Source organism: Drosophila albomicans, chromosome 3 (assembly GCF_009650485.2).
Source record: "Drosophila albomicans strain 15112-1751.03 chromosome 3, ASM965048v2, whole genome shotgun sequence".
NCBI classification, from domain to species: domain Eukaryota; kingdom Metazoa; phylum Arthropoda; class Insecta; order Diptera; family Drosophilidae; genus Drosophila; species Drosophila albomicans.
This window is the reverse complement of record NC_047629.2, coordinates 8,343,176-8,365,396: the sequence shown is the minus strand read 5'-3', so window position 1 is coordinate 8,365,396 and position 22,221 is coordinate 8,343,176. Positions and strand designations below refer to the sequence as shown.

Genomic DNA, 22,221 nt, shown 5'->3' with positions numbered 1-22,221 from the left:
ATATTAAATTTGCTTTGATTGTTTTTTATTTCTTCCTCAGATTATCAAACATCAACAGATTCTTATTATTTTTAAAAACTTAGTAGGTCGTGATATCACATGTTTTAAAGCCCTAAGAGCGCCTCAACTCATATCGTTAGTTTTCGGCCTACGTTCAGACGAATAACACCTCTCCAAATTTTTTTAAGTTTTGGTTCAACCCCGAAAAAAAAATTATTTAATTTTATTTACATCGGCATTTTGGTTTTTATTCAAAATTCGGGATGTTGTCCATTGCCAAGAATAATGGTTTCCGCACAATTAAGCCCGTGTGCCGCTGTCTATCTACTGGTTCAACGTTAATGGCAAAGTATTCCAAATTACAAAGGCTAGAACAGCGGATTGGAGAGTCGGCGTTTACAAATCAAACTCTTGGGACGAAGCTGAATGAGGAAAAGCCCTTTGCTGTAAAGGTTTTCGGTTTGAAGCAAAAAGAAGAGAAACCTCAGATCGGTGATGCTTTCTCCAAAAAGCGCAATGAGGAGAAATCTTTCGCAGAGAACACCTTCGGCCTGAAGCAGAAAGAAGAAAAGCCTATCGCCGACAAAATTTTTGGTCTTAAACAAAAAGAGGAAAAGCCAGTTGTTGATATCTCCTGTAAGAAGCGTAATGAGGAAAAGTCCTTCTTAGAAACTAAGAAAACCCTCGAGACAAAGGAGGAAAAGCCCACCTGTGAACAGATCTTCGGTCTGAAGCAGAAAGAGGAAAAGCCAGTTGTCAATGACATCTCCTGTAAGAAGCGCAATGAGGAAAAGTCCTTCCTTGAAACTAAGAAAACCCTCGAGACAAAGGAGGAAAAGCCCACCTGTGAACAGATCTTCGGTCTGAAGCAGAAAGAGGAAAAGCCAGTTGTCAATGACATCTCCTGTAAGAAGCGCAATGAGGAAAAGTCCTTCCTTGAAACTAAGAAAACCCTCGAGACAAAGGAGGAAAAGCCCACCTGTGAACAGATCTTCGGTCTGAAGCAGAAAGAGGAAAAGCCAGTTGTCATTGACGTCTCCTGCAAAAAACGCAATGAGGAAAAGTCGTTCACAGGAAATGTCTTTGGGACTAAGATAAATGAAGAGAAACCCTTCAATGACATCTCCTTTAAGAAGCGCAATGAGGAAAAGTCCTTCCTTGAAACTAAGAAAACCCTCGAGACAAAAGAGGAAAAGCCCACCTGTGAACAGATCTTCGGTCTGAAGCAGAAAGAGGAAAAGCCAGTTGTCAATGACATCTCCTGTAAGAAGCGCAATGAGGAAAAGTCCTTCCTTGAAACTACGAAAACTCTCGAGACAAAGGAGGAAAAGCCCACCTGTGAACAGATCTTCGGTCTGAAGCAGAAAGAGGAAAAGCCAGTTGTCATTGACGTCTCCTGCAAAAAACGCAATGAGGAAAAGTCGTTCACAGGAAATGTCTTTGGGACTAAGATAAATGAAGAGAAACCCTTCAATGACATCTCCTTTAAGAAGCGCAATGAGGAAAAGTCCTTCCTTGAAACTAAGAAAACCCTCGAGACAAAAGAGGAAAAGCCCACCTGTGAACAGATCTTCGGCCTTAAGCAGAAAGAGGAAAAGCCAGTTGTCAATGATATTTCTTGTAAGAAGCGCAATGAGGAAAAGTCCTTCCTTGAAACTAAGAAAACCCTCGAGACAAAAGAGGAAAAGCCCACCTGTGAACAGATCTTCAGTCTGAAGCAGAAAGAGGAAAAGCCAGTTGTCAATGACGTCTCCTGTAAGAAACGCAATGAGGAAAAGTCCTTCACAGAGTCGAAAATGGAATGGAGAAAAGTCGCTCCCAATGAGGAAAAGTCCTTCACGATCTATGGAACCAAGCTTAATGAGGAGAAGCCCACCTGTCAACAGATCTTCGGTCTAAAGCAGAAAGAGGAAAAGCCAATTGACAATGACATCTCCTATAAGAAACGCAATGAGGAAAAGTCCTTCACAGAGACGAAAATGGAATGGAGAAAAGTCGCTCCCAATGAGGAAAAGTCCATCACGATCTATGGAACCAAGCTTAATGAGGAGAAGCCCACCTGTCAACAGATCTTCGGTCTGAAGCAGAAAGAGGAAAAGCCAATTGACAATGACATCTCCTATAAGAAACGCAATGAGGAAAAGTCCTTCACAGAGACGAAAATGGAATGGAGAAAAGTCGCTCCCAATGAGGAAAAATCCTTCCTTGAAACTAAGAAAACCCTCGAGACAAAAGAGGAAAAGCCCACCTGTGAACAGATCTTCGGTCTGAAGCAGAAAGAGGAAAAGCCAGTTGTCAATGACGTCTCCTGTAAGAAACGCAATGAGGAAAAGTCCTTCACAGAGACGAAAATGGAATGGAGAAAAGTCGCTCCCAATGAGGAAAAGTCCTTCACGATCTATGGAACCAAGCTTAATGAGGAGAAGCCCACCTGTCAACAGATCTTCGGTCTAAAGCAGAAAGAGGAAAAGCCAGTTGCCAATGACGTCTCCTGTAAGAAACGCAATGAGGAAAAGTCCTTCACAGAGTCGAAAATGGAATGGAGAAAAGTCGCTCCCAATGAGGAAAAGTCTTTCACGATCTATGGAACCAAGCTTAATGAGGAGAAGCCCACCTGTCAACAGATCTTCGGTCTAAAGCAGAAAGAGGAAAAGCCAGTTGTCAATGACATCTCCTGTAAGAAGCGCAATGAGGAAAAGTCCTTCCTTGAAACTAAGAAAACCCTCGAGACAAAAGAGGAAAAGCCCACCTGTGAACAGATCTTCGGCCTTAAGCAGAAAGAAGAAAAGCCAGTTGTCAATGATATTTCTTGTAAGAAGCGCAATGAGGAAAAGTCCTTCCTTGAAACTAAGAAAACCCTCGAGACAAAAGAGGAAAAGCTCACCTGTGAACAGATCTTCGGTCTGAAGCAGAAAGAGGAAAAGCCAGTCTTTGGGACTAAGATAAATGAAGAGAAACCCTTCAATGACATCTCCTGTAAGAAGCGCAATGAGGAAAAGTCCTTCCTTGAAACTAAGAAAACCCTCGAAACAAAAGAAGAAAAGCCCACCTGTGATAAGGTCTTCGGTCTGAAGCAAAAAGAGGAAAAGCCCTTCGCTGAAATATTCAGTAACATCTACTTGAAGAAGCGGAATGAGGAGAAGTCATTCTTAGATAAGATATTCGGAACCAAACTAAATGAGGAGAAACCTGTAGTAAAGGAAGAAGAGAATGCTGAAACCAAACAAGCTGTTCGCTGTTAGAAAGTTCATTAGCAGGACTTTAAATGCCGATGCATTTCACATCCATGCATCAAATATATCTCGTAGTTTTTAATAAACAAGAATAAATATTATATATTAATAAATAGAATGCATTCTAATTTTAAGATTAAAAAATTTTTGTTTTTCTGTAGTACATTTTTAATATACTAATTCATCGGTATGCCATTTTAAGTATTTGATATGCTGATGGCTGTAGCTGTCATACATGCTCGTTTCGCTGATTTTCACCAATATTGCATTGTTTTGAGAGTTCATCTACTCTATTAGCGTACTTTTCTATTAGAATTCAGGTACAAGTGTAGTTGTCGATTCATCTGTAGTTCTTTCGAGTGTGCAAAATATGTTAGGTTTTGTGGACAACATTTAAATTGATAATGTCGTATATTTTTAATATACTAGTACATCGATATACCATTTTCACTATTTGATAACTGGTGACTGTTGCCGTCATACTTGCTCGTTTCGTGTGGATGCGCTGGTCTACACCAATATTGAATTGTATTGAAAGTTTGTTCACCTACTTCTTTAGCATATCTTTAATTCTGATCACTATTCAGTCATTTCAAAAGCCATTCGCCAAATAGACTCATTATTATTATACTATATTTATTTTTTCATTGTAAAATGTTAATCTTGTTATCTGCAATTAGGGAATTGCATTAATATTTTGACAAATTTCGAAGTTGGCCCTGCACTTGAAAAATATTCATCAAGGGAGGCGATGACCTACTCTTTAAGTAGTTTGGGGGTTACTATAAGAAAATTATACCTATTTCTATCGTTGGCCACAAAATCTCAGATTCTCTTTTTTTGGTTTCTGGCTAAATTTATTTTATTCCTAGATTTTTGTAATAAATTAAATTGTTTTCTTTTATTCGGAATTCAACTATTCGAAAATGATATTGTCCCCCTCACGAAATATCGGTGTTTGCAAATTTAGGTCGTTTATTCGACTTGGATCTGCCGTGCTTCTAAATCGACCATTTCGAAATTACTCAGATTCCGATAAGTGCGATCCTGAGCCAGAGCCAAAGTGTGCGCCACCAGTACTGAAAGAGTATCCATGTGGCTTGAAACCGTCGCAGTTGCATATTCCAAAGCCGACGCCCAAGCGCCCGGAGCTGATATCAATGTGGAAGTTTGAAGACTGTGAGCCAGAACTGTGTAAAATGGATCTGCGCTATGACATGAAGTACTATCGCATAACTGATAAGCGGAAGCGCAAGTATCAAGTGACATGGAACGAATGCCCTCGTCTCCTCATCAAGCCCAAAAAGGTGTGCCTCTATGAAAAATTGAAGCGTCCCAAGATCGTTCGCCGTAAGCGTAAGGCTCACTCTGGGGGCGGCAGTGCTGCGGAGGTCAAGACTTGTGCGAAAGAGAAATCGAGGAGTACGTGTGTGTATATTAAAGCGCCGTGCTGCAAGGTTGGACGCAAGCCGCCAAAATGCAGAAGTGCATTCAAAAGTCTCGGAGGATGCACGAAACGTAAAGCGCCGTATCCCAGTTTTTCGGAGTGCAAAAAGGATCCACCACTTGAAGTACCTCCCACCGAATGCAAGTGTCTTCTCACTCCAGCCACGTGCGATGCGTGGGCAGAATTAAGACGACGTTACGCTAGAGGACAACCCCCTGCGAAGCGATGTGGTGAAGCCTAAACTAAAATTGTGTCGGCGAAATCAGGAGAGCTATTTAAGTTATAACTTATAATTATAGTTATATTTAAATCCTATTTTGTATAATTGTAATTATAAATTTTAAATTTCAAGTTATAGGTAAAGCCAACCGCATAATTAAACAAATTGATTTAAATTATAAAATTAACATAATTCCACATGCAAGTTCATCAATGAGCCTTTTTTAGGATTAAATGAAATTTATATAGTAGGCTGGTTGAAATTTGTGAAATACTCTGATGAAAATTCATATTCATATTCAAATTCATAATCCATATATATTCGGTCTCAAAATATTATTTTTAAATTATGCTGCCAAATTTGATTTCACGTCTTGCGTCTCATGTGCGATGCACAGAGGCAACAATATATTTAACTCATAGACTATATGCTAAGAGCTCAAAGACAGATGATAAGAATAGTCCCGAACGCAGCTGCAAGCGAACACCGAAGAAAAAGAAGTGTACGAAAGTTCCAGCTCCAAGCCCGAGTTTCTCAGAATGCAAAAAGGAACCCATAAGTCCAAGGAAAACAAGCGAGTGCGACTGTCTGAAGCGACCAAATTTGTGTCCGACCAATGACAACAAATTGCAATAAAATAATAAATAGAACTTAGCAACCCAAATTGAAACTTCAAAGATTATATTATGCTTTCTATTCAAATTTATTAAAGATTGAATACTAAATATTATTATATTTTTCCTCAATATCAAAATTCTAAAAAAGAATGAAATCGTTAAGGTCGATTAATATCGGTAGCTTGTTGGGTAAGACTTGCGAAGCTCTTCGTATGGCTGGCCACCCAACATTGTTGAACAATTCTTGTTGCAAGCTACGCAATGAAGCTCGAAAATTGGCTGTGCTACGGAGACGGAAACGATTTTCTCTTTTCGATCGGCAGTTCTACAGACCCCGTCCAATTAATCAGCGCATATTTAGTCGCACCTGGCTAAGGAAGATAGGTGAGCATATCATATCAATTGGATATCATACAGCCAGTCTTTAAATCAAAACTGAACTAGAATCTGAAGAAGAACCGATGCCTGCACAACCATTTGATCGAAGTGTGTTGACGTCGCTTACAAAAAGAATTTCCGACTGTGAACCTGCTTTTAACGATTTTAAATCTAATTGTGATATGCGCAAGCGAAAAATTTCACAATCGTGCAAAGTAGAACCCAAAGTTGTTAAAAGTAGTAGATGTAGAAATAAACAGCGAGGAAGTGGGAACGTTAAAAAGTCGAAAGCTTCCCCAATCAACTTAGCGATTTGTAAACTTGGTTCCTTGAAGCATAAGTCAACGCGAATATCTTATCCTCGTAATAACTGCATTATCAGAACTAGCGCATTTTCTTTGGATCGTAGCACATATTAAAAAAAATGAAATCATGTAACTCGTATAATTATGCTCGTAAATTAAAATATAACTAAGTAACCTAAGCTTAACTTCTAACCAAGTGTTTTAAACTGTATTCTAAATATTTCAAATGCTGTCAAAATTTAAAAATAATAAATTGATCTTTTGGTTGATAGAATCAAAATTATTATAAAAACAAAAATGCGGTCACTGAAGCCCTTCATTCAGCTAGCAAATAAAGCAGGACGCGGTGTCCACGTGGTTACCAATCGAACTAATCTCAAGAATAGTTGTTGGGAGCTCCGTAAGGATACTCGTCAGGCTAACCGTAATTTCAACGGATCTCATGAGGGCAGGAATCATCAGTCCTATCGATCCAGTCCAGTTGATCAGCAATTTGGCAACTGGCCTAGTTCAGAGACGATAGATAAAGCTGGTTCCTCAATGCTGAACCGTACTTCGGAATATAATTCAACTTCGAGAGCCGATTGTACGCACTATACGCCAACATCAATGGCGGATCGTAGATATTATCGCACTTGGAACGATTATGGAGAGTGCATTCAATTCATGAAACCAACCTTGCGGATGCAGGAATTCAAACGTCCTCCGGTGCGCAAACGTGTGCTTCCTTTTAAATTACAGGCGGATGAAGAACCGAAGCTCAAGAAAGAAACTTACTATAATTGCAATGGGCTGGATTTTGGTATTCTTTCCTTTGGACCATAGCTTTGAATAAATCTTATTTTGCTTATATGATCGGGTGTTTATAAAGGAAATAAGGGAATATTTTAACATAGCGTTAACATAATATCTATGGTACGGACTCTAGTAATTACAAGGACTATAATCTATCCGTCAATCAACCGAAATCTCAGCAATCTCTTAAAAACAAATAAATTCTTCTGCTAAGTAAGCTTTGAATTTCATGTCTCGTTGTGCTTTTTGTGTAGTGTTCGAATCACAAAGTGTTCATTATTTTACTTAGCCTTTCGGCAATCGCATCATTTCGACGGGCAACATGAAAATCAATCTAAATTAAAGTTTTTATAAATTTTTCGTAAAATTTTTCTTTTGGCTTTTAATATTGTCTCGAAATTGAATATTGAGTTGCGAGTTTGCAAGCTCGATGATGCAATCCTTTAAAAAGAACCTTTCCCAACTGCCGTTGGCGATGATGCAGCTTTTCCAACAGCCGCAACATATCGGTCTTCTGTCCGTCACGAGTTGTTCGAACGTCGTAAAGCAAAAGCGATGCATGGATACATTGTATGGTGTGGAGTCATGCGAGGATTGTGCCGATGCTTATCAGATATCGGGACCCCGTGAGGATTTGCAGAAAATGAAGGAGCCGGATCCATTCAAGGCGAAGGATCCATGCTGGCAATCCTTGCGACGTACGGAGTACAAGTGTCGGACAGACCCAGAATTTTTATTAGATTCGTTCATCGATGCAAGAAAGAAATGTCTTTCGAATCCCTGTGCCTGGGACGTACCACGTGCCGACTTGACCCACTATCGACCCTCTGATAAACTGAAACGCAGATATCAGCGAACTTGGATCAAGTGTGTGGTTAAGCGACGCAAGGTCAAAATGCAGTGCGATTGCAAGCCTGTGGTACTTCCGCGTCGGAAGTTCAAGAAACTTCAGGCACTACCCGGCAAGACAAATAATGAATGCATTGGTGGTGGTCCAGACTTGGGCCTGGCCCTGTGTGTGAAACCAAAAAAAGCGGAGTCACCATGTCCCCGTCTGAGTGCTAAGGGCTGTAAGCCATCTAGGTTTCCCCCATCCTGCAAAGAAGGTGGACGAAAACCGTCAGGATGCCGCAAGCGCTTAACTAAATATCCAGCCTTCTCAGAGTGTCTAATTGATCCATTACCCGATGCACCGCCCGTTGAATGCAGTTGCCTAAAGACCCCCATGATGTGTCAAGTATGGGAGTATTACCGTAATAGAAAATCTTAATTATCAACAAAAAACATTTTTTTAAATATTTGATTGCTGAAATTAAATGAGCCACGATATAAGTTATCGATCCATTATAGATCAACATTAGCAGAGCTAACAATGGTGGAGGGATAAAAGAAGTCCAGAAAGCCCCACTCGAATTTCACATCAGGTTGCCACATACCACTTTTCTAGTAATTTAAAAAAACGCAGACTATTTTCCATAACAATAATTACTTTTATATAAAAAATTTTGATAAATTAATAGTTGATTTTTTGATTAAACTGGTTGATACATTCCGTGGGTTAGCAGTTTTAAAAATTACTTTGTAGATGATTTTTAAATTAGCGTGATGACACGTTTTTATAGAAAAACAAGTAAGAATGCTACAGTCGAGTGTGCTCGACTGTGAGATACCCGCTTCTCATTTTAATAAAAGCAATATATTGCGATATTCTCAAAATATACAAAAAATACTAACAATATACCGAATGATACATTTGGTATATCGGAATAGTACCATATTCAAAATATCCCACATCGATCGAGACCGTATAGCCATATTTATATCAAAACGACAAACTCCTTAAAAATGCCTGTAAAATGGAATATACCACATACAAATGCTTTAAAACGAGATAGAGAGATGCGACTTAAAATGAACCTTAGTATATTTTGTCCTCGCCTAAAACCTGCATTCTTTTTTGTCTGCGATCGAATGCTCATGCAGTGTAAATACACTGTTCGCAATTGACTTTAATTTAATGCATTTTCTTCCATTGACGAATTGTTTGAAAACTATATGAATGTTGATCCGAATCGAAATATGCCACGACCAACATTTCATACATAGCTATGCTTTCAAAACTATTCCTTTTTTTGGCAATTCCAAAATAAATTTTTTGTTCAGGTCTACAGAGATTAAAAATGATTTTAACATGCCGCTTGAAACCACAACAAGTACTGCGCTTAACGCCTCACATCTGTCCACACTATGCCTACCACTGGGGCAACTACGATGCCAGCTCAGGTGAATGCTGTAAAATGCAAACGAATTGCATACATAAGACGCATTGTGGAAAAACGACTGCAATACCCAATCGTTGCTATAAGAGAGTGGATAGTGCCAAGGTGCTGGAAGATGCGTACTCCAAGCAGTTGCTGGAAATTCTAAACAGAGAACAGGCCGTCATTGACTGCGATTTATTCAAGCACGACATGGTCTATTATCGACCCTCGGATAAGTCGCGTCGCTACCAACGTACCTGGTGTGAGTGTCCACACATTTGGCTCAGACCCAAGCCAATCTGTTGCTATGATAAAGAAGTCAATCTGCCCATGAAGCGGCGCCCAAGGCCGCCACCCCAAAAGGAGAAAACCGCAGCCGAGATGTACGCTTTTCAAATGGAACAGCTGTGCAAGTACAATATTCGATTGGGGCAATATCCGAAATTGAAATGCCACATTGTTAAAATACCCAAAAATTGTACAAAGGAGAAGGCACCATTCCCCAGCTTTTCAGAGTGTGATGCGGAGTGTATTCCTCAGTATTGTCCAACCGAATGTGCGTGCAAGTTGAAGCCAAACCTTTGCGATATGTGGAAATTATTTCACCATAATGCTGGGATGCTTAAAAAATGCACAGAGGCATTAGTTGACTACTGTCCATTCAAGAGGCGAGCTCGTGCTCTATCATAAAGCAGATGAGGTTGTCAAGAATTTAGTAATCCGGGCATTTTTCTATAAAGTTATTTTTAGTCTCTAGCCGGAACAACTACAGATATGGAATATTTATTTGTTTAGACATTTTCAATCAAAATTCAAAATTATTTCTTTTTCGAAACCTTTTTACATTTTTCGGCAGCAATTATTCAAAATGCGCTATTTTGGACGAGTCTACGGCAGTCGCATTGGTATAACTACAGTTCGAACTTACTCCTGCAAGCAACCCGTACATTCGGATCCGCCCTGCGTTTCACCTAATCCCAAATGCTTTGTGGTCGAGGACAAATGTGGCGCGGCACGAGATTATCTAACTAATAAAATACCATTGGACAAACACATGGTGGAAGCTCAAAGACAGACCAAAGATGGAGAATTCGAACCGCCTTGCTGTGTCTCACGCATGGTGTTTCCACCGCCCGAGAAGTTCAAGCCGTCAGTAACCAAGCCGAAGGAGCGACCTCCCTTTCGCTCGATGTGGGAGCCCAAGTGCGAGGCCAAGGAGCAGTTTTATTGTAAGAAGATGCTGCCGCGCTTTGATGAGATGTTCTACCATCCGTCGGACAAGAAACGTGCCTTTCAGCGTACCTGGACCGAATGTCCGCCTATCAAGGAGCGCCTGAAAAAAGTATGCTGTCTGGATGCCATCGAGCCGCCCGAAATACAGCGAAGGGTCAAGGAGCGTTGTCCCGCTGTCACCTGCACCTTCGACTATGTGCAAATGCGCCACGTCTGCAAGAAGACCGATCCTGATCAGAATAACAAGTGCACCAAAATCCATTGGCCCTGCTGCAAGCCAGCTCGCTGTCCACCCTACTGCCATCGGGTGCGAAAGCTCAACAAATGTTTAAGGCTACGGGCACCGCATAAGAGTTTCTCGGAGACGAGACAGTGGCAACGTCCTCTGCGTGAACGGGAGTGCAATCGGGTGCCGCCGAGCATATGTGAAATAATCAGAGAAGGACTTCATCAAAAGCAATTTAAATTAAAGTCTGAGTGTCCCACAGGCTAGGCAGAAATCTTTCTAAGCGAATTGGGAGCTTAACAGACGAAGGATCGCAATCGTAGAGTCAAGCGAAGTTACCTAAATTGAGAAGTATTCATAGGGGGACTCCTCTTCACATCACAGTTTCTTTTTGGCCTGCCTGACGCCACTGACGATTGTAGTCTGATCACAGCATACAATATCCACTCTGTTGAGGGCAAACTACAATCGACTGTGACTTTAAATGAAATTGAGAATAATTTAATAAAATTCATTTTAAATTCATTCTTTAATTTTTTTTGGATCGTTGAATACAATTTTTGCTTTACAATTTTTCCCGCCAGCCTCCAAAACATAGAGCGCCTTAAGAAGTGCATAACGCATGAGAATCCTCGACTTGGAATCATCCAGTACAGTCTGCATCTGTGCCTCTTGACTATTCTCAATTTCTGTCGTATCGGTACTTACATCATATTTATCGGGATCAAATGCATCACTTGAATCTGTTTTCTGGGCTGGAGGAGCTAACGGAACCTCAATTGTTGGAAATGCTTTATAACTGTAGATGTTGCCTTGGGTTTCATTTTGAATTTTACCCAAAGCGCCTTCACTTTTTACTTGCGGCAGATCTTTATGTAAATCTGACCTAACAATGTTAATAGCGCCTCTGAAAATTATATTGGACTGTTCCACATCTTGCATACTGATTCCAGCCACTGCCAGCGCATCTTGCGCTTCCTTAAGATCGCCCGTCGCCAAGGGTTTTGTGCCTTTCATACTAAGATATTTCTCTAATTCGGTAACTGCCACAGCACACTTATTGATTAAGGCATCCATTGCCTTGCAATCTACACCGAGCTGGTCTAGTTCTTGCTTCAGCTCCTGATTTGTGCATAGTCCTTCAACTTCTTGAGCTGTATTTCCCTGAAGTGTGCATTTGCCGATCTTATGCTGGTCATCCGATGTTGTGTTTTTGTTGAGAAAGCCGCGTGCCACTTGATCGACTTCACTGTCGCCATTAAAATGCGAAACACCTCCAATATTCATGAGTTCCTGAGATCCTGGCCACAAGTGCTTAGAAGAGGCATGTCGCATTATAGGTTTCCAAGATTTCTGGATCCAACGATAAGCATTACGTGTATAAAGGCCAATCTCAATCACGCACGACATTCTGACTTTAACAAATAACCGAAATTTTGTAAACAAATATATAAAGAGGAAAGCTTTGAATATCAAACAAAGCGATGTGAAATAAAAATAATGTATGAAGTGTCAAATCTGAAGGAATGGGCAAAACTAATAATATTTGATGTAGGAAATTTGAAATTTGTATTTTGAAAACTACCAAAAATAAGTTAACAAATTCAAATTGTCATCAACGCTGTAAGAATATAACTTTGGAATAAGTGTTGTGTGAACATAATTCAATTTTCTGACCAAGTTTGTTGGTTCATTTTGATTCCATGATCTAGATCGTTCTTTTTGCTCTCCAAGCTAGTTTCCTCCCTCGCTCGTTGCTTAATCTTTAAATTTGTCCGTTAGATTATTCTTTTGTGGAAAGTAATATTGGTAGCAATCGAGAATTTACTTTACTCAATCTTAATACCAAATAAAGAAATACACACTTATTCAATATTTGTCATACAGGAGAGGTAGGCCACGATAGATCGAAAATGCTAGTAAATGAAAATCTAGAAACATCTCGAGAGAGAGTAATCACATGAACAAGACCGACCTAAGGATCAAAAGTACGCAACTCAACACAACTGAACAACAAAAAATAACTTATTCAGTTCCTTGCATGTCCTTCTCTCACTTTCTCGTTCTTTCCTTTTAACAGTGAAGAAGCAGTTGTTAGACATTGCAATCGTTTGTTTCTGCAAAAATTTCTGCGCTTAAGCAGCAATTTCTGGTTTTTCAGTTACATCAAAGAATGAATGGAGGTGATAGTTGACTTTTGTATTTATTGGTTCCCCCTTCAGCTATTGAATTCAAAGTATTTTCTGAAATTGCAAGCAAATCATTTCAAACTGTTTTATAGATACTGCGAGGATGTGCAGCATAAATACAACAGTTTATAACAATTTGCATTGTACTGATCCATCATGATATTGATACAGATTAAGGGCATTTGGGGCATGGGCACATTCTCAATTGCTCGTGAGTCATGTTCGCCTTCGCGCGCACCGAATCGCACTGGGATGGCGGGTCTAAGCAGCGACACTGTGGCGGCCTTTGTGGAATGTTAGCGGCTTCCATTTGCTGGCACTCCGAGTAGCTGGGAAACGGGCACTTCGTCTTGGTACAGTCCAAGGGACGACGCACAATATTACAGACGGGCGGCACCCGAGCAGCCCGACAACAGGGCATGGTCAAGCGCATGCAGTCCTTGCTCTTGTCATTAAGACATTTCAGACGCCTTGCCTCGTGATCCTGATTGCAGGCGGTGCGCGGACAGAGAGGGAGGCAGCGCCGCGTCTTCTCGGGCGGAATGGCATCACAGTAGCAGCAGACGCGCTTCGGAACCATCCGAGGACAGCACTCCCACCATGTGCGTTGGTACTCTTGCTTCTTGGTCGAGGGTCGATAGTAGAGCACATCGAAGCGCACATCGTCGCATTTGGGACAGCACTCGGCTGGATAATCCCACATTAGAGCTGTCTCAGTTTTCATGTTCATTGGCGTCGACTCCCACATCGACTCCCATTTGTGGGTCTTCTTCTTGTCCTTATACGATGACGGCTGGCAAACATCCTTGGAGAGAGACGTATTCCTGCAGCAGGATATTTTTGGCTGCTGTTCACAATCCTTTTCGCTGCACGGTCTAACTGGTGGATCGGTTGGACTGCATTTGCGTTTTTTGAGTGTCAGGCATTCCGTAGTCTTTGTCTTGGGACAGTCCATGGGATCCCGTGGGGATCCCGTATCCTTTCTGGACAACTTATTGGAGCGATGAAAGAAGGCTTTATTGAACGGAATTACGTCGTATTTCCGGGCCAAAAGACATTTCCAGCCCGTACTCAGAGGTCTGGCAATTTGCGGCATTTTGGTATCAAGTAAATCAGCGGAACCAATAAATATTTGGATTTTGTGTAAGGCCAAAAGAAAAACGAAATGTGTGGAAAATAAATTTACTTTGTAATTTTCAGTTGCTCATTTCATGACGCAGCAGCAGAGCCAACTATGAGTTTAAACTAAAACTATTTTCATAGTGAAAGGCAAGGCAAAACGAATTTTAAAATAAACGAATTGTATTTCTATGAGCATATTGAGAGCAGCAAAAGAAATTCCTGAACAAACCGACTGCAATTTGACAACAACATATGAATAATTCCATGTTGTTGTCAAACTGCAGTCGGAATGTTAGAAGATCATCTGATCGTAAGTCGTCACACTACATAGTTGCTGGGACTGTCAAAGAGAAATCTTCGGAATGCCCGATTCCAATTTCCGTTTAGCTCTGAATTTTGAACTGAGGCCTTTTCAAGGAATTCTTGTTGGACATCGAGCAGTCCAGGACGCCTTAGTAGAGATCGTTGGAGATGTTGATATCGATTGTTCGATCCCAGAATAAAACCATAGATGCTCTTCACAGTCTGGACATTCTCATGACGTTGCGAATACTTTCGATCCATGGCAGCGACACGTTGATGATCTTGGACACTGCTGGGGACGTTGCTCGTGCTCAACTGGACCTTGGAGTAACGGGTGATAAACTTGGTCAATCGCTCGGCACAGATGGTGGCCAGAAAAGAGGTACCAGCCATAACCATAAGAAGTAAGTAATAATAATAATAGTCTTGTTAACGAAAACCACAATTGATTTAGAGAGTATAGGTTTACTTTGATTTCAAACATTTGTCGTTTTCAAACGTGTCTACTGAAATAATCATTGATAGATAGATAGATAGACACACAACATACACAGAGATAGATTGCCGAATTGTTTCGAATACTGTCTCCACATTGAAATCGCTGCTGCTGCTGCGCCTTTCCTTGCTGTTGTGACAGTGAACAACAAAAAAAACTGCGCATGTTTAGCTTTAATTGAACATTTAGCCAAACTAAAATGCATTTTATTACGCAGCCATGAGACAAAACTTGCGACTAGCAAAGAAATGCAAAACAAGCCAAACTCGCGCCCAATCAGCCAAACTCAGCCAAAAAGGCTTGCAGACAGTCTGTTGGCTTCCTTCCCCCTCCCCGACCCCTTTCCCTCTCCAGCTGCTCCTGAGACTGAGCTGAGCTGCTGACTGAAGTCTCAAGTTGCTAAGCCACGCAACGGTTTTTTGCCGTTGTCTTATTTTTATTTGGTGTCTCTTTTATTTATTTTTTTTGTTTTTGGCTGTGAATTGTTGGCGCTTTTTTATGCGAAATTTGGCACAGATTCGCAACGGATTTTGAGAGAGACGGATCTAAGAGCCAAGTGGCCAAATGGCCAAAATCGAATTGTGGAAGTCTCGAACTGAAACTGGTTTACAAGTGGAGGCGGTGGCAATTCTAAAGGCAGCTAACATGCGTTCTCAAATTGTTCAATAGCCTAATTAAAATGTGCTCGGGAAACAGGTTAAGAGCCTGGAAAGTTGTACGAGTATGCAAAGAAATAAATCCAACTATTTTCCATAGACAGCAGCCCAGCTGCTGGCGCCATCTGACAGCTGACGAGTTGCAGTCACTGTTTGCAGTCACTGTTGGCAGTCACTGTCACTGTCAGGCGGGTGGATGATTGTGTTTTTTGCATGCTTATCTTTTTTTTTCTGCTTTTTGCTTTTTACGCTTTTCTATTTTCTGTGTTCGCAATTACATTTGGTTGTTAATTGCATTATGCATATTTATGGACGGCAGGCAACCATCCTGCTCTCCTGCTCACCATCACCATCAGCATCAGTTAGAGACTCGACAACCCTGGAGCAGGACTCTCGGACTAACGGCACAATGCGGCTCATTAGCATACATCAGCGCGTTAAGCGCAGAATGTGTCTCAGTCTCAGATGATGGGCATGAACATGAGTCTGAATGAGTTATAACAGCGTTCGTTGTCTGCCAGTGAGTAGCTCTCCGACAAAGTGTGAGTGCCCCCTTCTCTCTCTCGCTCTCTCCCTCACATACTAATTTAAATTAAAATATGAAAAATACTCGAGGCGACAAACACACACATAGAGAGAGAGACAAAGGGGGAGAGAGAATGCAGCAAAGAGCGAAATGTATAACTCAAAATGTGTGTGAAAATCAAATCTAAAATAGCTGCCGGACATAACATAATCAAATTGAATGCGACTAAAGGAGAGAGCGAGTAAGAGCATTCACTACATATTTGTCTTCTTTCTTTCTTTTTTCTGACACTGACAGAGCATGTGTGTGAGAGTGTGTGTGTGTGTGTGTGTGTGGGTGATTCACAGTTAGCTTTCATTTTAGTTTTTTTTAACAGCTTTAAAAAATGAAAACCAAATCATTGTAATTAAAGTAACACTATTTATTTCAGTAAAAAGTTGTTAAATTGCGCTGAATTTTTTCTTTTTAATATTTATTATTTTTAATTTTTTATTTTTATTTATTTTAATATTATTAACTTTTTACTTATTTAGTGTATTATATTAAATATTGAGGATAAAGCTAAAAGAAATTTCATGAAAAATTAATAAATAAAACTACTTTGAGCTGCCTTCAAATGTGATAGGAACTTTTTAAATAAACTAAAATAATATTAAGAAATTTTTACTTGTAATATTTTCATTTTTGAATTTAAATTTTTTTTAAATATATTTTATTTTTTAATGCATTTGTTTAGTGACAATTGTTGAAGTTGAAATAAATTAATATACAATCTTTCTAAAATTGATTTAAACTAATTTAAATGCAATAAATATTTTGAACAATTTTTCAAATAAACTGAAATAAGAAGCATCATTTCATTCACTAAATTAGTAACCAGTGCACTGCAGTGTTCCACAATCAAATTGTTCCACACATCTACACGAAGCACACACACACACATTCATACTTGAGGCACATAGAAATTGCCTGACAACTAAAATATCTTCAAATATGTGCTCTCTTTGTGAATGCTCCCTGAGTTGACTTCTAGTCTCTGTGAAAACGATGTTCTCCTTGCCCTTTGCTGTGCGCCTGTTACAACACACATCTAAGAAGTGAGAGAGAGAGAGAGAGAGGAAAAGAGCGAGAGAGTAATAAGTAGGAAATGGGCAGAACTAAGCTCGTGAGTGTAAGACGACGCTTTGGAAAGCAGCGCCAAAGTCGCGTCAAATGGCGGTAATAAATAAATATGCCATTAACCCACTTTGGAAGCGGAGCCCGACGTCATTGCCACAAGCTTCTTGCCTTGCCACATGTAAAAATATGTAGAAATATTAGGCGGCATTTGTATATCAATATGCGGCGGCAAGCGGAAAACTTTCTAATCGCACAATAATTGCAGGCAAAAAAAAAAGAAGGAGAATAAGCTGCACTGCAACTGCAGCAGTTACAGCAACATGAGCAGCAGCAGCTGACATGCCAAGCAACAATTAATGTTGCGGCAACATGTTGCGTATGCATGTTGTGAAGCTGCAATGGTTTTCAATGAAATCCAGTTGTAAGTTAAGAATACTTTGGACTTAATGTTAATGTAATGCTGGCATGTAAATTTAAAAAATAAATAACATCTATTACTATAAATATTATTTTTTTTAATTTAACATAATTTTTACAGCTTTTATAGACTCTGGTATTCACACCTCGCAGCATGTTGCTGCATGCAAAGCGAAGCACTCAGACGACTGCAACATATTGACGCTGGCGATTGTGTGTCCACATTAATTTATATGCCGCGATTAGGGGCAGCCCCAAAAAGAGTTTTGCTCTAACATCAATGGCATTTTGCTTTTGCTTTTGGTTGTTGGTTGTTGGTCGTTGGCTTACAAGCGTTGACTAAATAAAATTTATTGTAATGACAGTCGCACGACATTTTATAATTAAGTCAAATTGTTGGCCAAAAAACCGGTTGCCTATTGGCCGGCATAGCATTTAGCTGATCTGGCTGATTGATGTGGTCAGCAGTATGTAGCCAGTACTCCATATGCGGTTGCCGGTCTCTATCGATGATCGCTCGATGCCGAAGAGGGGCAATAAGCGCAGTCAGTCGCAAGACAATTAGGCCGACCTTAATTTGTGGCCAACCCCCTCAGCTTGTGGATGGGCAATTAAACGGAATAAAACGGAACGAAACGAAACAGGACCCACTGCCAAGCCGGACGCTAACTTCGAAGCGGGACACTGCAAAATATACGTATCGCTTAATTGAAATAATTACACATTAAGTGCATTAATTATTTTTTTCACTCGCGTTTTGCCAGCTACATGCAAACTGACGACGCGCCTGAAAGTCGCCTGCGCCTTTTCTCCGTAATTATTAATTTAAAGCATTCGACTCCGCTGGGTATCGTAGGATATTACCACATTTTGTTGCTGTTAGCCACAAACACAAACTGCCAACTGCCGACTACCAACTTCCAACTGGCAACTTCCAACTGCCAAGTTGCAAACCCGTTTTGTTGTTACTTTGGCTTAGGTCATAATTATTTACGTAAAATCATAATTAAAAGTGTATTTAGTTAGGCTTTGAAATATGCTTAGATGACCGCGGGGCAACAACCTGCACTCAGCTCCAGCTCTAGCTCCAGTTCCAACTAGCCAGATGTCGATTATCTGATAGCTTAGATAGTCTCTAATTATACTGCAAATTCTCTGACGATGACGAGGGTGCAGTTGACCAGGCAATTTGATACTTTTATGTTTTCTTAATATCTTCTAAAATCTTTAAGTTGAGCAATCTCAAAAGATTCAGCATTTTTGTTAACCATTAAGGACATACCCCATTTCATTAGCTTGTATTTATTACATCCTTAACTTTATTTACTAACACTCTGTGAGCTTTAATGCGCTTTTACATTTGCTTTGACTGCCTATAAAAGAAAACACTCACTTGGGCAACTTATCTTAACCAGAGTTATGTTCTCTTCGGAGGCTAACAAAAAATGTGAGTTCTTGAACATTTGATGTTTTTTTTAACCATGTTCAAATAAAAATTGTTGATTTAAATACTCAAAATGAATAAAGTTGAAGTTCAGCTTTTCAATAATAAAAAGCTACAACGAGTGTCTTGTTCTCTTGTTCAAATATACCGAAAAATACTAAAATATACCAAAAGATATAATTAGTATATCAATATTCAACTACATTAAAAATATAAAAATATATATCGTGAAAAATACCATATTATGAAATAAAGCGAAAATTGCAGCCACATAAAATTATTTCTTCAATATCTTTTAAGATTTTGATTTGATCGCAATCCAAACTTTAAATTTTATTTTATTATTTGTAGTCTGCTTTTGAAGAACCCAATGTTTGCTAGATTCTTCAAACTAAATTCAATTTCTAATAGTAGCCAGAGGAAATATTTTTCAAAAGTCCAAATGTGCATCTAAAGTTAGTTCATCATACATCGATATCAAGACAAAAAAAATGTCCGAGTACAGTAATAAATCATATCTTCAATGAAAAAGCTTGAAATATACATCTTTATTAATAACTAAATGTAATTCCAAAGATATAATTACTTTTTTTTGGGCTAATTGGAAGTAATGCATAGTTCAATAGTTGAGAGAAAAGACTACTGAATATGTTAGTTTGTTGTTGTTGGCGGCATTTTATTATTTGCCAATGCCAATTAAGTGAAATTTATGTGCTTCAATAAGTTATGAGGGCCGCAGCTGACATATGCGCAGTGTCAGAGTGAAGTAAGCGAGTCAAAACAGCGGAGGACACTTTTAGCCGAAGGATAACTGAAAAATTTCGGTGTGGGGCTCGATGGTTCGCTGGAGGCGGGAGCGGGGGCAGTGACACATGTCGCTAAGGTAAAATAGTTATTAGTGAATATACACACATATACAAATATGTATATACATATATAGACGAGCTGTACACCAAAATATTTGAATAGAAGACACATGACGCTGAAGCGTTGCACATACGCCGCGTTGTCCCCTGCACCGCCCAACGGCATTGTACAGACTAATAAAACAATTGACGTGGCTGAAGCTGGCGCTGAAGCCGGAGCCGGAGCAGAAGCAGAAGCAAAAGCTCGTTGCCAACGAGCCCAGGGACAACCCACAACAGTTGACTGCAATAATTATTCAAACAAATTTCGTTGGCGCCACAGTGAGGCAGAAGAACATCAGAGGATGACGATGGCAAGTGCCGGGGTATTGAGCTGAGCCGGGAGGATGCTTTTGGTGAGGTTCATTGGCAGCCGCATCGACGTCGCCAGGTTGTGGCCGCTGTTGACCTAGCCAAGTGAGTGGATAGATGACTATTATTGCGCACAAGTTAACCTGTTTTAGTAATTAATTTGGGTATTGTATGTTTTAATTAGAAGCAGCGAACAAACATCAGCAGCCGCAGCTGGAGCATCGGCAAACCCAACTGACGGATGTATTACGCAAAGTGCCAAGGGTATGAGACCTAAAGGCTTGGAAAAGCAGCTGGCCAAGAGTATGCTTTATTTTACTAACACTTTTCTAGTTTGCAATTGTTAATATTCCATATGTTTTGAACATAGAAGTAGAAATAAAAGAAATATTCTATTCATGAACAACTGAATGACATTAATTTTACTAAATTAAATATATTTGTTAAGATAGTAATTACAAGAGTAATAGAAGAATTTGCTAAGTAGACAGATTTGTAATCATAAAGCTTTGTATTCGCCAGTAATCAATTCCAGCTGAATGACATGATACTTCATCATTCAATTTAGTATCGAAACAGGTAAAGTTTTGTATAAGAAATGGTCACACTTTTCAACACATTTTAGTTCTTAAGCCTTGTTCCCATATAAGCGAAATCCCATTTTTCAAGTTGCAATAAAATTTGCTTGGGATATTGTCGTCAAAGACATAGACAAAGAATGTAAGTGCATCTGTTTCTTTCAATAATTTAATTTAAGATGATTTTTTTTGTTTTCTACCTTTTTCGTGTCAAATTTAGACACACAAAGGTTGCTAAAAACAGTCACTCTAAAATGTGTAGAACTTGCTTAGTATATACACAGCTTTTATCAAGCGTACCCTTGATTTCCGTTTTTGTGTTTTCTGAATCCTGAAAGTTTCCTGCTGAATGCAAAAATTAGTGATCAGATATCACGATTAATTTCTGAATGCTCCAGATACATTCAGAGTGTCAATCGATTAGTCCCACCGAACTATTTCGTCTATACTCTTTTAATCAAAATATATTTGTTTTACTTAAATCTGATCATTTTCAACTCGTGATTCAAAAAGATTACCAATAGTCAATAGCAAATAGTAATTAAAAATATCAATTTAGATAAATCAATTTACTAAATTCTGTATTTTCTACTGTGAATATCCATTTCTCTTCTTTTTCGCCTATCTGAAGATATTGAACAAACAAAAGCAGCACTTTATACGTTGGTTGTTTTGCCATTCTGCCATTGTCTGTGCATTTCCTTGGCGTGGGCCACACCCAAGTACCGAAGCGAAAATGCAAAATAAATAGTGGAAAAATTATGCATATTTTTTGGTGAATTTAGTACAGCATCTGCGGCTGTGGATCTGCGGGAGTTTTGGAGCCAGTTGGCCAGTTGGCTAGCTCATAATAAACGAATTAGCGCCTTTGGCTAAATGGCCAAAGAATGCGCCTTTATTGCAATTATCGAGTTGCAGTTTCTACGTTTCTACACTCGAGTTGCAACTGCAACAACGAGTTGAAGTCGTTTCCTTCTTCTTGCCTTCTGAGAGTTGCATGGCTGAGTTGAATAAACAACTGGGCTTCTGCCCTCTGTCCCCTCATTGGCCTCGAATAATCACATAAAATATTAATGCTGGCTTAAACCTGGTACGTTTTCGCTCATGGCCAATTTCTTTTGGGGCCACAAAACGCAGCGCTAACAAATAGAAAAATTATCGCAATTGTGGCATCTTTTTTATGCTTAGTCGTCGTTTGTGGGTTTAGACTGTTACTCTTGTTGTAGTTGTTGTTGTTGCAGTTGCAGTTGCAGTTGTGGGTTTTTCTGTGTGCCAAACCAAATGTGCATTTAATTTGTGACGCGGACAAAAAGAACACTCGAAGAAATCGGAGCTGGTTTATATTCATATAAATGAAATTTAACAAAAATGTTATGAAGTGGCTTTTTAACTAATATTTCGTTAATGCAATTTTTATTCTAGTTACTATTAATCACACG

The 22,221-nt window shown here is 39.5% G+C and overlaps 7 protein-coding genes and 1 long non-coding RNA gene across 13 annotated transcripts; 6 read left to right on the top strand and 2 right to left on the bottom strand.

Moving 5' to 3' along the window:
- Positions 1–140: 140 nt before the first annotated feature.
- On the top strand, positions 141–3,260 carry LOC127565621 (trichohyalin-like). Of its 5 annotated transcripts, none has more exons than XM_052005040.1 (4): positions 141–844; positions 1,337–1,693; positions 2,249–2,431; positions 2,615–3,260. In XM_052005040.1, exons 1-4 carry the CDS (start codon positions 264–266, stop codon positions 3,240–3,242), a joined length of 1,749 nt encoding a protein of 582 aa, XP_051861000.1. In that variant the 5' UTR covers positions 141–263; the 3' UTR covers positions 3,243–3,260. The 5 variants fall into 5 exon arrangements, with proteins under 5 accessions (XP_051861000.1, XP_051860998.1, XP_051860999.1 ...); XM_052005038.1 differs by having other exon boundaries at positions 1,337–1,876; positions 2,060–2,431; XM_052005039.1 differs by having other exon boundaries at positions 1,559–2,431.
- On the bottom strand, positions 189–2,608 carry LOC127565629 (uncharacterized). 2 transcript variants are annotated; one of them, XR_007954958.1, is made up of 3 exons: positions 2,432–2,608; positions 1,694–2,248; positions 189–1,336 (listed from the first exon to the last, which is right to left on the bottom strand). It is a non-coding gene; the product is annotated as an uncharacterized LOC127565629 (long non-coding RNA). The 2 variants fall into 2 exon arrangements; XR_007954957.1 differs by lacking the exon at positions 2,432–2,608 and adding an exon at positions 2,249–2,378 and having other exon boundaries at positions 1,694–2,059.
- A 764-nt stretch (positions 3,261–4,024) lies between the features above and the next one.
- On the top strand, positions 4,025–5,092 carry LOC127565627 (uncharacterized). The gene has a single exon (XM_052005048.1). It carries the CDS (start codon positions 4,160–4,162, stop codon positions 4,919–4,921), a length of 762 nt encoding a protein of 253 aa, XP_051861008.1. The 5' UTR covers positions 4,025–4,159; the 3' UTR covers positions 4,922–5,092.
- Positions 5,093–5,206: 114 nt separating this feature from the next.
- On the top strand, positions 5,207–7,050 carry LOC127565628 (uncharacterized). The gene is made up of 2 exons (XM_052005049.1): positions 5,207–5,901; positions 5,962–7,050. Exon 2 carries the CDS (start codon positions 6,498–6,500, stop codon positions 7,023–7,025), a length of 528 nt encoding a protein of 175 aa, XP_051861009.1. The 5' UTR covers positions 5,207–5,901; positions 5,962–6,497; the 3' UTR covers positions 7,026–7,050.
- Positions 7,051–7,267: 217 nt separating this feature from the next.
- Positions 7,268–8,512, top strand: LOC127565624 (uncharacterized). The gene has a single exon (XM_052005044.1). The coding sequence runs from the start codon at positions 7,426–7,428 to the stop codon at positions 8,263–8,265; it is 840 nt and encodes a 279-aa protein (XP_051861004.1). The 5' UTR covers positions 7,268–7,425; the 3' UTR covers positions 8,266–8,512.
- Positions 8,513–9,088: 576 nt separating this feature from the next.
- LOC127565625 (uncharacterized) lies at positions 9,089–9,953 on the top strand. Its single transcript, XM_052005045.1, has one exon. It carries the CDS (start codon positions 9,176–9,178, stop codon positions 9,944–9,946), a length of 771 nt encoding a protein of 256 aa, XP_051861005.1. The 5' UTR covers positions 9,089–9,175; the 3' UTR covers positions 9,947–9,953.
- Positions 9,954–9,989: 36 nt separating this feature from the next.
- Positions 9,990–11,240, top strand: LOC127565623 (uncharacterized). The gene has a single exon (XM_052005043.1). The coding sequence runs from the start codon at positions 10,125–10,127 to the stop codon at positions 10,980–10,982; it is 858 nt and encodes a 285-aa protein (XP_051861003.1). The 5' UTR covers positions 9,990–10,124; the 3' UTR covers positions 10,983–11,240.
- On the bottom strand, positions 11,226–14,144 carry LOC117567079 (uncharacterized). Its single transcript, XM_034246830.2, has 2 exons — positions 12,393–14,144; positions 11,226–12,336 (listed from the first exon to the last, which is right to left on the bottom strand). The coding sequence occupies exon 1, from the start codon at positions 13,998–14,000 to the stop codon at positions 13,077–13,079; it is 924 nt and encodes a 307-aa protein (XP_034102721.1). The 5' UTR covers positions 14,001–14,144; the 3' UTR covers positions 11,226–12,336; positions 12,393–13,076.
- Between the last annotated feature and the right edge of the window lie 8,077 nt (positions 14,145–22,221).

Coding starts and splice junctions, on each gene's coding strand:
- LOC127565621 (XM_052005036.1), top strand. CDS start 264: ATGTTGTCCATTGCCAAGAATAATGGTTTCCGCACAATTAAGCCCGTG. Junction 845..1,336: donor ACAAAGGAGGAAAAGCCCAC/CTGTGAACAGAT, acceptor GGAAAAGCCCAC/CTGTGAACAGATCTTCGGTC. Junction 2,432..2,614: donor CTTAATGAGGAGAAGCCCAC/CTGTCAACAGAT, acceptor GGAGAAGCCCAC/CTGTCAACAGATCTTCGGTC.
- LOC127565627 (XM_052005048.1), top strand. CDS start 4,160: ATGATATTGTCCCCCTCACGAAATATCGGTGTTTGCAAATTTAGGTCG.
- LOC127565628 (XM_052005049.1), top strand. CDS start 6,498: ATGCGGTCACTGAAGCCCTTCATTCAGCTAGCAAATAAAGCAGGACGC.
- LOC127565624 (XM_052005044.1), top strand. CDS start 7,426: ATGATGCAATCCTTTAAAAAGAACCTTTCCCAACTGCCGTTGGCGATG.
- LOC127565625 (XM_052005045.1), top strand. CDS start 9,176: ATGATTTTAACATGCCGCTTGAAACCACAACAAGTACTGCGCTTAACG.
- LOC127565623 (XM_052005043.1), top strand. CDS start 10,125: ATGCGCTATTTTGGACGAGTCTACGGCAGTCGCATTGGTATAACTACA.
- LOC117567079 (XM_034246830.2), bottom strand. CDS start 14,000: ATGCCGCAAATTGCCAGACCTCTGAGTACGGGCTGGAAATGTCTTTTG.